This window comes from Trichosurus vulpecula, chromosome 2, assembly GCF_011100635.1.
Source record: "Trichosurus vulpecula isolate mTriVul1 chromosome 2, mTriVul1.pri, whole genome shotgun sequence".
In the NCBI taxonomy this organism is placed as follows: Eukaryota; Metazoa; Chordata; class Mammalia; order Diprotodontia; family Phalangeridae; genus Trichosurus; species Trichosurus vulpecula.
This window is the reverse complement of record NC_050574.1, coordinates 413,763,132-413,777,441: the sequence shown is the minus strand read 5'-3', so window position 1 is coordinate 413,777,441 and position 14,310 is coordinate 413,763,132. Positions and strand designations below refer to the sequence as shown.

At 36.7% G+C, this 14,310-nt stretch overlaps 1 protein-coding gene across 1 annotated transcript in view; it reads left to right on the top strand.

Moving 5' to 3' along the window:
• Positions 1-4,306, top strand: part of MID1 (midline 1) — a 155,694-nt gene extending 151,388 nt beyond the window's left edge. Inside the window, exon 10 of the mRNA XM_036745630.1 lies at positions 703-4,306. Coding sequence (XP_036601525.1) covers positions 703-1,051 — 349 coding nt within the window. The 3' untranslated portion in view covers positions 1,052-4,306. The remainder of the gene's footprint in view (positions 1-702) is intronic.
• The last annotated feature ends 10,004 nt before the right edge of the window (positions 4,307-14,310 follow it).

Sequence of the window (14,310 nt, the reverse complement as noted above, 5' to 3'; positions counted from 1 at the left end):
TGTAAATGTTAGCAACAGTGGCATTTTGGAAACTCTTTTTGTTATCCTCTGAGTTAGACTTACCTCTTCTTGAGAAGATCCCAAAAGCCAATTTGCAAATGACCTTGCTTCTGCCATGACCATCATCTAATATGTTCACTTTTGAATAGAAGCTCTGAATCAAAGCAATGGGTTTTACTTGGTCTCAGTTCTACAGAAGGTCATAAGAATTATGGACATATGTCCCAGGGGAAAAAATTAGATTAAAGATTCAAAATATTTAAGTAGGGAATGGGGGTGAAGAGGGTTCCTCACATAATGAAAAATATTAAGAATGTTTTTAAAGCATTTATGAACTGTGATTGTCTAGGCTGTACTTCTTCACTTTGTTTTAAAAAAGAAAAAAGCTTAATTCTTACCATTTCTCCTTGATGGGGAGAGAAAGAATAAAGGTAATTATATCACATCGGGGTAAAAAATTTTGGTATGGTATGTGATTTGAAAACAAGATTTTGAATGTTCCAATGATCTGTTCCTTATCAGATGATTGGGAATAGAAAAAAATGTGAAATTATCAATTAAATAGATGCCTTGCTAGATTTTAATGTAATTTAAACTCACAAACAGGTCACCTCTATATGTCTCTGAACTGGGGAGAATGTAGGTTAGCTTTCATTCCCAAGACCCAGAGAGTATCCTTGACTTTCATTTTTGTTTCTGCAGGTATGCAATTGGTCTTGCTTACAAATCAGCCCCAAAGCATGAGTGGATTGGAAAGAATTCTGCTTCTTGGGTGCTCTGCCGTTGCAATAATAATTGGGTGGTGAGACATAATAGCAAGGAAATTCCCATCGAACCAGCACCCCACCTCCGGCGCGTGGGCATTCTGCTAGACTATGATAATGGCTCCATCGCCTTTTATGATGCTTTGAACTCCCTTCATCTTTATACATTTGATATCACATTTGCACAGCCGGTGTGTCCTACCTTCACTGTGTGGAATAAATGTTTGACAATTATAACAGGCCTTCCCATCCCAGATCACTTGGACTGCCTTGAGCAGCTGCCCTGATTTTCAAAACTCAGATGGAGCAGAAATGATGGAGAATGTCCAGAGGAAGGACTGATGGCAAATGTGCAGATCACAAGAGCTTGACTAAGACTCTTCAACTGTGTGCCGTAAAAAGCGTCCATAAATTGGCTGAGACGGGCCTGGAAATGAGAGTCTCCCTCTCCTTTAACTGTGTGTTTTGTATTAAAGTGCAGGAAATGGCTTTAATAATTTCTTGGAACATTTTTTGTATTTACGGGAAGATTTATAGATTATTTATAAAAGAAACATGATCTGGATTACAACTCTTAGGAATTATTTGGTTTTGCACATTAAGAGGCCCATTTACTAACGTTTACCAGCTTTTTACACACTTATTTCATCACAGTGTATGGGCTCAAAAAATAGTTTTGTAAGTTTTTATCCACCTTCTTGCTCTATAAAAAAAAAATACTCGCCTCATGCAAGGTCCTGTCATCTCAACACTGCATATAAGAATGTGCAAATAAAAATAAAAATACTCAAGAGCCAAGTTAAGAAGTAAAAAGAAGATGGAGGTCCTTCTTGTTATGATTTTCAAATGGGTAGCACATTTCCATTTCTAAGGGGAAAAAATTGCAATATTATTACTGTGAAATAAAAAAAAAAGTTACTAAACTAGAAAGCCAGGGCAGTGGTGATGATGGAATTATATGGCTAATTCTAGTATCTCAATTTGTCATGTTTAGCTGTCAAATGATTTGCATCCAGGTGGAAGCAATAGTTTTTGAAACTCCCCAAATGTGCCATCACCTTCCCACCTATAGTTTCTCCCAAAAGGAATTCCACTGTTGGCTCCTTTTTTCCTTTCTCGGGAATTCTGGGTAAACAGATTGTATTAGGCCTAGAAAAGTAGTCTCTAAATCATACCAGTTACTTAAAATCAAGAGTAATTTGAGTCAAGAATTGGATTTTCATTTTCCATAAATACTACAATGAAATCTATCTCATCATGGGCTTTAATGGATTACCATGGGCTCATAAAACATTTTCCCTCACATTTTATAGTCTCCCACCTATAGTGCTTTCTTAGTCTCTTGAGAAAAGAAAATGAACACATTCTGTAGCAAATGGAAATAGCAATTTGGACAGCTTTCTGTTTTGCCATACGTGAATACATAATGTGTACTGGAAGCATCAGGTACAGTGAAGTGCACCCAAAAGATACCTTAGGAGATGATGGTGATGACGATGGTGATGATGATGATGATGATAGTGATGGTTATATAAGGTACTATCCATTCGATCACATACCCCAACATATATTGGAAGTGGGCTGTATGACACTACTCCTTCCTTAAAAATAAAATAAAAACTAAAGGCTCCATTATTCTAGGGAGCTGCTGCTTAATTTAGAAAGAAATAACTCAAGCTTCTTACTCATACACATGGTGTGAAATGGCCAACCCATCATTGTTTGCTTTTGACACTCTGGAATGAGTCACTGACTTTCTCTCAAGTTCCTTAAACATAGTAGAGAGATCCAACACTCTGGCACCATTTAGATTCAGTCCTCCCTGGAAAAAAGTGGCGGGGGGGGGAGGTTGGGGGAGTTGACATTTTTAAATTGCTTCTGTCCCTAAGATGCATGTCGTGTCTACCCCAGATACCAGGCTAATCACTTTTCCAGAACTGACCAAGAAGTTCGGGTTTGAACGGTTTCTTTTTCCCCGCTGAATTAACCCAATTATTTTCCTGAACCAAACCAGGTAGTTATAATATTTGCTTCATGTACACAAAAAAACCCATTTGAATGTTTGTTTTTGAATCAGACACACAGGACTTTGTCATCTCATCATGTTCTGTCTCTATTACTAGCACACTCTCCCCTCCTTTTCTTAACAAATAAGGTTCTATATATTTACTATGAGATTTATACCTAAAGGAATATTTTACTAGATAATGGAAACAATACTTTTAAAGGACTGTTTTCTGAAGAAATTAAAAATAAGGGTTTTTTTCCCATAATAAACAATGTGAATTTTCTTTCACTGAATAAATTGAAAGGTTGCCTCAATAATTTTTAATGTTGCTTTGGGGATTGAATATTAAAGGATATTTTAATGCACTTTGTTCACCAAAAGGCTCAAAATAAATGGGCCTCCAGCTCAGCTTCTGAGTTTTTAAATACTCAATATACTGGTACTGATAAGCTTTCCGGTTTGCCTTATGATGTCAATTCTAAACAATAATGATGCTTCCATACATGTAGTTGTTTTCCAACAGTAAAAAAAATCCTGTACACATTTTCACTTATTCGGTTTTAAGTATGTTCTGGCTATTTTTGTATGGGCAAGAGAGGTTGAGTGTAAATTGGTTGTTGAAACTCCAATGTTTCCATCATGGAAACCTTGTGGCCAATAAATACCAGTCAGCGATGACTTCAGAGTTGACATATTTAAAGAAAAATATGTATATACTCTATTGCTACAGTGTTTCTTTTAATGACTCTAACAACATAGAAAAAATTCTACAAGGATTTTTTTTGGAGAGTAAAAAAAAAGTATATAAATAAATGCTGCAGTACAGACCAGGGTGCTTTGTTGAGATGGCTGGGTCAGAGACATTCTTTTTTTTTGTTGAAGCACAGCTGAGATAGTCCTCAAATCATAGGGAAATAAAGGCAAGTGAAGAGATGTGGAATAAAGGAAAGCGGGTTCAGGACCAAGTACCATGAATGAAGCAGAAATGACACAGGCCTAAGAGGGAAGGTGATTGTGCAACATGCTTTACCTCATGGCAATCTTCCTCTTAGTGGATGAATAGGGAAATGAGGCTAGGATAGATGAAAGAGACTGGCGGTACAATACAAAGGAATCCAGTTGGGTTAAAATGAAAGCCTGATGATGATTTCTATGTAGTTTTTTTTTTGTATAGCCCCTTTAGATTAAAAAAAAGACACCTCAAATAGAGACATCGACTACAAGTGTTGACAATAATTTCTTCTGGGAAAGAGAAAAAGATATGCTGTCTACAAAGATCTCATGTGTTGCTATTTGAACTTCACAGTCAATAAGCCACATTGCTTGAATGAGCTTTTAATCCAATAAGTTGTTGGTGTATATATGCATGTGCCTATATGTGTGCATGTATAGACACACACGCACATATTCGCACACATAAGTATAGATTTGTTGTTGGAAATTTCAGTATTTGGCCTTTCCCTTACAACTTGTTTATGTATGAATTAGATATGAGGGCAATGACAAAAGAGAAATGTTATTTTACATGGTCTTTTTTTTTAAACCAAGGTTGGTTTATTTTACAAGACTTCATTCAATACAATAAAAGCATCACTTAAAAACTTCTGTTCCTGTGGCTCCTGTATATTTTAAAACTTCTTTAAAGAATAAAACTCAACTACAGAAAACAAAACCTGTGTAAATACAACATGACAAAAGCACTGAGTGCAGAGTCAGGTGAATCGAGTAAAAACCCAAGCTACATGATCTTTGGCCTGTCATTCCCCTTCTCTGGGTCTCAGTTTCCTCATCTCTAAAATGATAGCGGTGGACAAGGTGATTTCTTTAGGTCCCTTCCTGCTTTAGATTCTATGATCCTTTATGCGAGAGGATTGAAATAAGTTCTCTCTGCTTTTCAAAAGGAGAATTTTGTTTTTTATGTCATACCTTTCACATTTGAAAGTGGAGAGAGAATAAATCTTTCTTCAAACTTAAACCCCGCTTCCTTGACTTTAAGGCCTTTACCAATATTGTTGTTGTGGTCCAGTCATTTCAGTCATATCCAAGTTTTTGTGACCCTGTTTTGGGGTTTACTTGGCAAAGATACTGGAGTGATTTGCCATTGCCTTCTCCAGCTCCTTTTACAGCTGAGGAACAGAGGCAAATGGGGTTAAGTGACTTTCCCAAGGTCACAAAGCTGGTAAATGTCTGAGGCCAGATTTGAACTCAGGAAGATGATTCTTTCTCACTTTAGGCATGGTGCTCTATCCACTGAGCCACTTAGCTGCCCTTAACCAACATTACCTCCCTCATTTCTCTATTTCTCTATGCTACTCAATCCTGGTGTTAAATATACAGTCAATTCCTGTCATTTCCTTTTTCTTCTATTCTTGTATCATTGAATCACTTTGGTCTATAATAAATGTCTGTCTCAGTGCCTTGATCCCACCTTGCTCTTTCTTCCAAACAGTTATTCTGAAATATATTGCTAAATGACCCCGAACAAAATCATGAATGGGATTAGGCCTTGAGTAGGTTATCATTCAACACCCAAAGGACCAGAACATGGTCGGAGGAAGAGGGAGAAAGGAAAGGTGGCAGAGGTGATTTTATCAAACTTCATCATTTGGTATAGCAGGCATCTAATTTTTTTTTGGTGGTACTACCACCATTTGGACATCAGCTAGCTGGCTACAGTTCCTGTAGCAACTATTCCAAAATTTCCCCTCAAACTTTCAACACTGTCTCACCAACCTGTTTTTCGAGAGATGACATTTCTTTCCTACTTTACTATGAAAATTCAATTCAACAAAGATCATTTGTTAGTGTTTGTGGTTAATGTCTATTTGCCAATTTTGTCCAAAGCAGAGCACTAGGTGCTAGACACACACACACACACACACATATACATACACACTATTACTGGTCCTCAGGAAGCTTAATTCCACTGGGAAGATACAACATATGTACAAATAATAGTAGGTATATAGGAGAGAGAGCTAACTGGTTGGATAAGAAGCTTCAGAGCTCTCGTGCTTAGTGCTAAAGAAAAATAAAGATTTTATACTGAAGCAGAGCTGAGGAGGGAATGCATTCAAGTCATGCTGGCCAACTTATAAGAATGCATGAAGATGGAACATGGATCTTCAAGAGCTCTGAGGATAGCTAATTCAGCAAGAACATAGAATGCATAAAAGCAACTAATGTGAAATAATACTGGAAAAGTAAGGTGAAATCAGATGATGGAAGGTCTTAAATATCAGGCTGAAGAGTTTTTATTTTATTCTACAGGCAATAGTAAGTAACAGGTTTTTCTGAGTGGAAAATGGTGTGGTCAGACCTATTCCTGAGAAAGATTATTTTGGCACTTGTATGGAAGAGGAGAGATTGAAAGGGGAGAGATTGAAAGCAGGGAAACAAATGAGGAAGCTACCATAATAGTATAGACAAAAGTTAATGGGTATATGAACTAGAACAGTAGTAGTATATTTAGAAAGAAGGTGGGATTTCTAGATCATGTAAGCAACAAGATAGAAGATTGGATGTTTTCTTTGATCCTCATGATCACTCAATATCTCCAAAAATAGAAATTATGTTCTAGAGAGAATGCAATTTCAGCTTACTACATAATATAGGACACCAAGAACCAAAATATGGTGAAAAATTGATTAACAGAAAAGGAGAATATTCCCTAACCTGTAATGCATCACTTAGCACCCCCACCTCCACTGTTACTATATCCAGGCAGCAGGACTACACAAGCCAATCCACAACCTCGCAATAGAAATCAGCTCTACACCTGAATTGTTCCTTTCCTCCTCCCAGTGATACAAAGATTCAAACTTCAAATTCCAGAAATTTGATTGAGCTCAGATCGCAGCATGGCAACACTCTTTGCTACTGGGCCAGAGAACTGAAAAACAGAGGGAATGAGAGTAGGACCCATATTAGGAAATGAGAAGTGTGGGAAAGACAGGAGTCTGAGTGACACTCCACTAAGTTTGAGGGAAAGTACTCAGCATCCAGCTAGGGACAGTTCTGTCCCCTAGAAGTCTCTTGGATGGAGACCTAGGCCATTGAATCATGAATTGCCCAAAGTGGCAGGATGCATTGAGTGGAGATGCGTTGAGACAGCTTTCTGGGAAACTGCCATCAAAGGGGAGAGAGTCAGAAAGTGAGCAATAGTTGGGGGAAGGAATAAAAACTAGAAATACCAAAGATCTCAGTGGGAAGAAAACTCAAGGAACTTGAGTAGAAGGAGATAAACTGATAGCAGAAGGAAATATGACTTCCAGATCACATAAAGAAGTTGAGACTTACAAATAAGTAATGCTAGGCAAAGGAAAGTTAATCAACACTTGATAAGGCAGAGGACCCTATGGTCATACCAGGGTGAGTATTGTATCATACCATGATGTTCCTGAATGATTTAAAAGAGAAATATTGATCTTGAAAAGAAGATGCATAGAGACAATTTAGGGATTAGAGGTCTCTCAAAAGAACAAGACAACGCAAAAAATCTGAACAGTACAATGCAAGAAATTATACAAGAAAACTGCCCAGAACATGGAAACACAGAAAATAAAGTACCAAATGAAGGAATTCACAGATCATCTCCAGAACAAACCCTAACTCTAAGACAGATAGTGGGTTAACAGTTCCAACAAAAAACAACAAATTCTGGAAGCCAGCAAGAAAAAGACCTTCAAATACAAAGGAAAGGAAATCTGAATACTACAAGACCACTCTGTACTCACTAGAAAGTGTAAATGAGAATGTACTCCAAAGAGTACTCAAATGGAATTCAAGATGCAGCTCAAGGTGTTCTACTCTGCAAATCAGAGCCTAACCATAAATGGAAAAAGAACGTAAAGTTAAAAAGGTGTCCAAAATAATCCTAAAAAGGCTAGATTGAGATTCTTTCTGAAACATCCCAGACAACAGAAATACAAGAAATGTAAACAAATAGAGCAACAACAAAAAAATAAGGAGAGATTATTAAGAGATTTCTTTCTAAATGTACACAAGAAAACAAGGGTGAAAGTAGAAATCAAATTTAAGTGATGGTGGTAAAACAGACCTGAACTGTACCATGGTCACACCCTGCCTAGAGATGAATCAGTGTTTTGTTCAGGTTTTTTTTTTTTACTAAATTACAGAATGAATGATACAATAAGTAGGGGAGGAAAAAGATAGAAGGAAATATATGATGTATTCTAATGAAATCTAACACTAACAACAAAGGGAAAATAACTTATAGTCTCTTAGGAAAGGAAAGCCTACAGAAGAATAGACCAAGAGACAAAGGGAAGGGTTGAAACAGGGGGAAGAGTTAGAGTCTCTTTGGAAAGGAAAGCCTACAGTAGAATGGAGGGAAAAGACAGAAGGAAATATAAGATTTATTCTAAAGAAGGCAAAGACTAACAACAAAGGGGAAATAACGTATAGTCTCTTAGGAAAGGAAAGCCTACAGAAGAATGGACCAAGAGACAAAGGGAAGGGTTGAAAAAGGGGAAATGGGGAAATCTTATTTCATAGGAGAAGGGAGTACCATTGATGGATGTTCCTAAGGGAGAAGAAAGATATTCCATAGAGGGAGATGGGATACCTTATAATGGTAATTAGTGCTTAGAGAGACCACTCATCCTTCCTCAAGAGAAGGGCAATCCAAGGTCCTGGGGCCAACTGACACCCAAAGATTTTGAAATGGGAAATAAAGAAGGAAAGGAAAAAGGTCAGTAATGAACTGCATAATTAGAGACGTAGAAAAATTGCTATCATGGGTCAATATCTTCCTTATCACTTGCAGAGCTGGTATTTTATGTATGAGGCACAGGAGAGAAAAAAAAAGTGACTAGATCTACAAGATAATAACAGAAAATGTTTAGAAGAAAGAATCCAAAATAGATACCTCAAAAGTTTTAAAAGCATGAGGAATACAAAAGAATAAAGAAAGACCAAATAAGCATAATAATCATGAATCAAAATAGAAATCTAGGATTGATAGGAAAGATAAACAATAAAGAGAATTAAACAAATTAATTTTTTTAAAAAAAGGAGTGAAAATGAATTTTTTAAAAGTTGAAGGGGAAAAGAAGAAGGATCACTTGACTACCTAGAGAAAAATTAAATAACTAGATAAGAGCAAGAAATAAAAAGAAACTAATAAACTTCAAAATCAGGCAAAGGGGTAACAAAGAGTAGGGGGCATTGAGAGTGACAGAAAGCAAGCCAGTGGGAATAGGACCTAAAAAAGCTAAAATAATTGAAGAGACATAGTACTTGTATTTATAATGGAAGAAAGAAAAAATACCAATCTGGATTAAAAACTAATATTTTTGACAAATTCAGTAATATATATATATATATATATATATATATATATATATATATATATATATATATATATATATATATGTAGCTCTCATAATATTAGATGGGAATGGATTAAATAATCCAATAAAATGAAAAACAGTGATAGATTCAATGAGAAAACAAAACCTCACAATCTGTTACTCACCAGAAACATATTCAAAAAACAAAGACATACACAAAATGAAATTGAGAATATGTAAAAAAAATGCTATGCACCAAATCAATTTTTAAAAAGACAGGAGTTTCCATATCATGCTATTAGACAAAGCAAAAACATCCAAAAAATAAAAAAGGATTAAAAGGAAACTATATTATTCTGAAAGAAACCATAAACAACAAACCAACATCAATAATATTTATATGCTCCAAATGCCTTAGCATTCAAATTCATAAAAGAAACAGTATCTGAGCTTGAAGAAGACATAGACAGTAACACAATACTGGTAGGAGATTTCAAATATCCCTCTAGCAGTTTTTTGGATAAGTCTAACAGAAATATAAATAAAGGGGAATATAAGGAACAACAATTCTCTGGAGAGACTAAAGTTAAAAGACTTTTGGTGTCTTCTAAAGGGGACAGCAAATATTTATGCATACAAGAGACAAGAATAAAGATAGGTGAAGAGGAGATAAAGCTATCCATGCTTGCCGATTATATGATAGTTTATTTGGAAACCCCAGGGAATCAGCAAAGATATTAATTGAGACAATAGCATCAGCAAAGTTCCAAGCTACAAAAAAATACTTAAAAAATAACAGCATTTCTATATAATAATAACACAGCACAAGAAGAAATAATAGAAATGGAAATCCCATTTCAAATAACTAAAAAATGCACAAAGTATCTAGAGATCAGCCTCCCAAAGCATACCGAAGACTTGTATTGATTCAATCATAAAACACTCTTAAAGAATTAAAAAACATCCAAAATAGCTGAGGAATATCTAGTTCTTAATCAAATAAGAGATTGAAGCAATTACAAAAGATACAAATGTATTACTTGCAATTTAAAAGCTTCTGCACAAACAACCTTAATACATCTAGGGTGAAAAGAAAGGAAGCAGTTGGATGAGGCAAAAAAAAATTTTGTACCAAATTTCTATAATAGGGGTTTGGTATGATATATACATATATGTATCTATCTATATCTATATCTATATCTATATCTATATATATATATACACATATGGATGGAAGGATATATAACTGGATATACATTCACATGGATAGATACAGATCTATTTCTATACATAGATATAGATATAGATAGATGTAGCTTTAGTCATATGTGCTTGTGACTACTAGCCATTCTTCAATAGTTAAATGGTCAAACAGTTGAATAAACCATTCTCAAAAGAATTGTAAAGTGTTTATAATCACATGAAAAATGCCCTAAATCACTAATAATAAGAGAAATGCAAAGCAAAAGCACCTTGAGGTTTAATTTTACACCTTAAAAATGGACAAAAATGACAGAAAACGCAAACACTCAGCATTGGAGGGTTAGTGGGGAAGATAGACACTGTTGGTGGTGCTATGAAGTGGTACAACTATTGTGGAAAGCCATTTAGAATTATGCAAAGAAAGTGACTAAAATGATTCTAACCTTTGAACTAGACACTCCATTACTGGGCTTATTCCCCAAGGACTTCATCAATTAGAAAAAAGGTCCCATATACTTTTTAGCATAGCTAAGAATTTGAAAATGAACTAGATGATCAGCAACTGGGGAATGGCTAAATAAATTGTGGTACACACATATTATGGAATACTACTGTACTATAAGAAATATGTGTAATAAATACAGACAAGAATGGACATAATTATATGATCTGATGCAGGGTGAAGCCAGCATAGCCAAGAAAACAATATACATAGTAACTATAGCAATGTAAATGGGAAAAACAATCACAGACCAAAAAATCAAAAGTAAATGTAACAAAATTATAAAGATTGAGTTGGGGGCGGAGCCAAGATGGTGACTGGAAAGCAGGGACTTGCTTAGACTCTCCCCCATATCCCTCCAAACACATGTAAAATATGGCTCTGAACAAATTCTAGAGCTGTGGAACTCACAAAACAGCAGAGGGAAACAGGTCTCCAGCCCAGGAAAGCCTGGATGGTCGCCAGGAAAGGTCTATCACATGGTGCTGAGAGCAGAGAGCAACCCAGCAATGCTTGGACCCTAAAGCTTGGGACAAAGTACTCTCTACTCTACAAGCAGTCATATCCTGACAGAAAGCTCAAGGGTCAAGTAGTTGGCTGGGAACATGAACAGGCAGCAAAAACGAACTCAGACTCAAACTCAAACTCTAGATTCCTTTTTTGGTGACAAAGAAGATCAGAACATACAGCCAGAAGAAGTCAACAAAGTCAAAGAGCCTACATCAAAAGCCTCCAAGAAAAATTTGAATTGGGCTCAGGCCATGGAATAGCTCAAAAAGGATTTGGAAAAGCAAGTAAGAGAAGTAGAGGAAAAATTGGGACAAGAAATGAGAGTGATGCAAGAAAACCATGAAAAACAAGTCAACGACTTGCTAAAGGAGACCCCCCCCCAAAAAAAAAACACTGAAGAAGATTAAGTTGGACTCAAATGAAGAGATATGAGAAGACATCCCAACCTACCACTTTGCAGAGGTGGAAGGTCCATAGGTATCATGTATTTTCAGACTTTTTCAATGTATCAATCTTTTTTCCTCTTTAAAAAAATATTATTTGTCATTTGTGATGGCTTTTGGGGAGGGAAAAGCAGAGTGATACATGGGATTGTATGGTGATGTAAGAAACAAAAAAGTCAATAAAAGCTTATTTATATCACATTTTAAAAGTGAATGTTCCCCAATTGTCCTGTCTTCCCCCCTCAAAAAAGTGGATATTTTATAATTATAAAGAACAAACATAACTTCAAAGAAGGCACATGAGAAGATACTCCTTCGTAAAGATGAGATATCACCAGGCATTGCACATTGCACATATTTTTAGACTTTTTGAATCTACTGACCAGCTATGCTCATTTTCCTCTTTTTCATATTGGCTTTAAAACACTTTTTGTTATATAGATGCCTCTCTGGGAGGGGAGGGAATACTGGAGGTAACTATGGTGATGTAAAAAAACTTTCTTTTAAAAGAACGCAGGTACATGTGAAAGATGTAGTAAACTTGAAAGTAATTGGCAATTAACTGGCTGAGGTATGTAGAGAGGAAAAGTCAAAAATTTCTCCAAGAATGAAAATCAGGGTGATTGGGAAGGAACTTAGAAGGAGGCATGGGTTTAGGGAAGGAATGTATCAATTTTAGACAGATTGATTTTGAAGTTAGTAGTTGGTGACATTAGACTGGAGTTCAAGAGATTAGAGGTGGATGAGTAAATAAGACAGTCATCTTCATGGAGATCATAATTAAACCCATGGCAGCATATGAGAGCAGTGAAAGAGAGAGGAGAGAAAAGACAGCCAAGGACAGACCTTTCAGGTATGCCTGAGTTTTGGGTCCAGGAGATGGATTGTGTTACATCAGTAGGATAGTCATACTGGAAGAGAACTAGGGAAGAACGTTGTTGCCCTATCAGTCAATAAGCTTATTTATTAAGTACCTACTATGTGCCAAGCACTGTGTTAGGTGCTAGAGAAGACAAAAAACGAAAACATTCCTGCCCTCAAGTAGCTTGTGTTGGGAGACATAACCCAGGCAAGGAGAAAAGGGCATCCAGGAGAAAGAAAGGGTCAACGGTATTCACATCTACAGAGATGTCAAAAGGAACATCAACTGAGAAAAGGCCACTCCTGATATCCCAGTCAAATTGAAAGGAGGCAAGGAGTATAGAGTGAAGAGATACAGAAGGGATAGATAGCTTGAGGGGATGTCAGGATCAAGAGAAGATTTATTAAACATGTTTGTAGGCAGCAGGAATGAGCCAGGAAAGAAAACGAGTTTGAAAGGGAGAGGTATAACAGTAATGTTGCTAGCTAGCAATATTGTTGTTACAAGAGGGAGGGAGAAAGAAGAAGGGAGGGAGGGAGGGAGAAAGAGAGAGAGAAAGAGAGTGAGAGAGGGAGTGAGGGAGTGAGGGAGAAGGAGAGGGAAGGAGGAGGAGGGGGAAGAGGAAGAGGAGGCAAAGGGAGGAAGGAATGGGAGTTGATAAAAAGAGTATTTGAAATGAGAAAGTGAAGACATGGTTGCTCATGGCAAATTGCCCTGAAGAGGGCAAGGGAAGCAGGTATAAAAGACAGTCAGTTTACATACATTTATTATATAATGCTTACTATGTACAAGGAACTGTACTAAGTGCTGCATCTCACTCCAGGTAGTCAAGCACAAGAAAAATTTTCATCTGTAATTAGGGTTTGGCACATGCCTAAACCACCTAAAAAAGTATGAACTTCATGAAAGATGCTAAGAGAACCTACCTCTGGGAGAATGAAATACTGACAAATGAATTGACATTCCCCACAGATCCACCACATATATGAATGGGAGCAACCTATTTCATTACTTGTGTAGCCAGAATTGTCTGTGTCTTTAAAAACCACCTGACTAAGCACCTTCAGGGTTTTCCATGTAAGTCTAAGAACAAAAGATTTCTTTGTTCATAGCCAGTAAGACCCTGTGATAAGAGAGAGGAGCCATGAGGGCTGCCATCTTCTCTACCCCTTCCCTTCTGCTACGTGACCCCAAGAAATAGGCCTGGGGCTTTGGTCTTTTACTTTGTGCTTGTCCATTATAGGTACAAGGAGTGGACCCTCTGTTTTAGCCTAGAAAGTAAGCCATTGGGATCAGAGAGTCCAGGAATTTAAGCCTGAAGTTGCAACCAACTCAGAAGATGCACCCCAAAAAGCACAGAGCCAGTTCTCCTGTCTTTGGACATGAATTTGGTGAGACTAATGCTATGTAGAAACTGAGCCTAATTCCCACATTCTCCCCTCACAGAAGCAGTGGAAGTGGGATTATATGTCCTAGGTGTTGGGGAAAATGCTTTTCCTTATCATATCTTTGACATAAACATCCCTTTGTAAAAGCTAATTTGATTATATCAACTGTCCTTGTTCCTGGGCAAGATTGAAAGCTCTCCTCCCTGCACCCACAAGTGAAAAGCATAGATGAAAATCTAATAATTGCTTATTGACTTATTAAATGGTTAAATGGAACTAGGATGGTAGTCACAAGATTCCTTAAAACTGTCTTGAT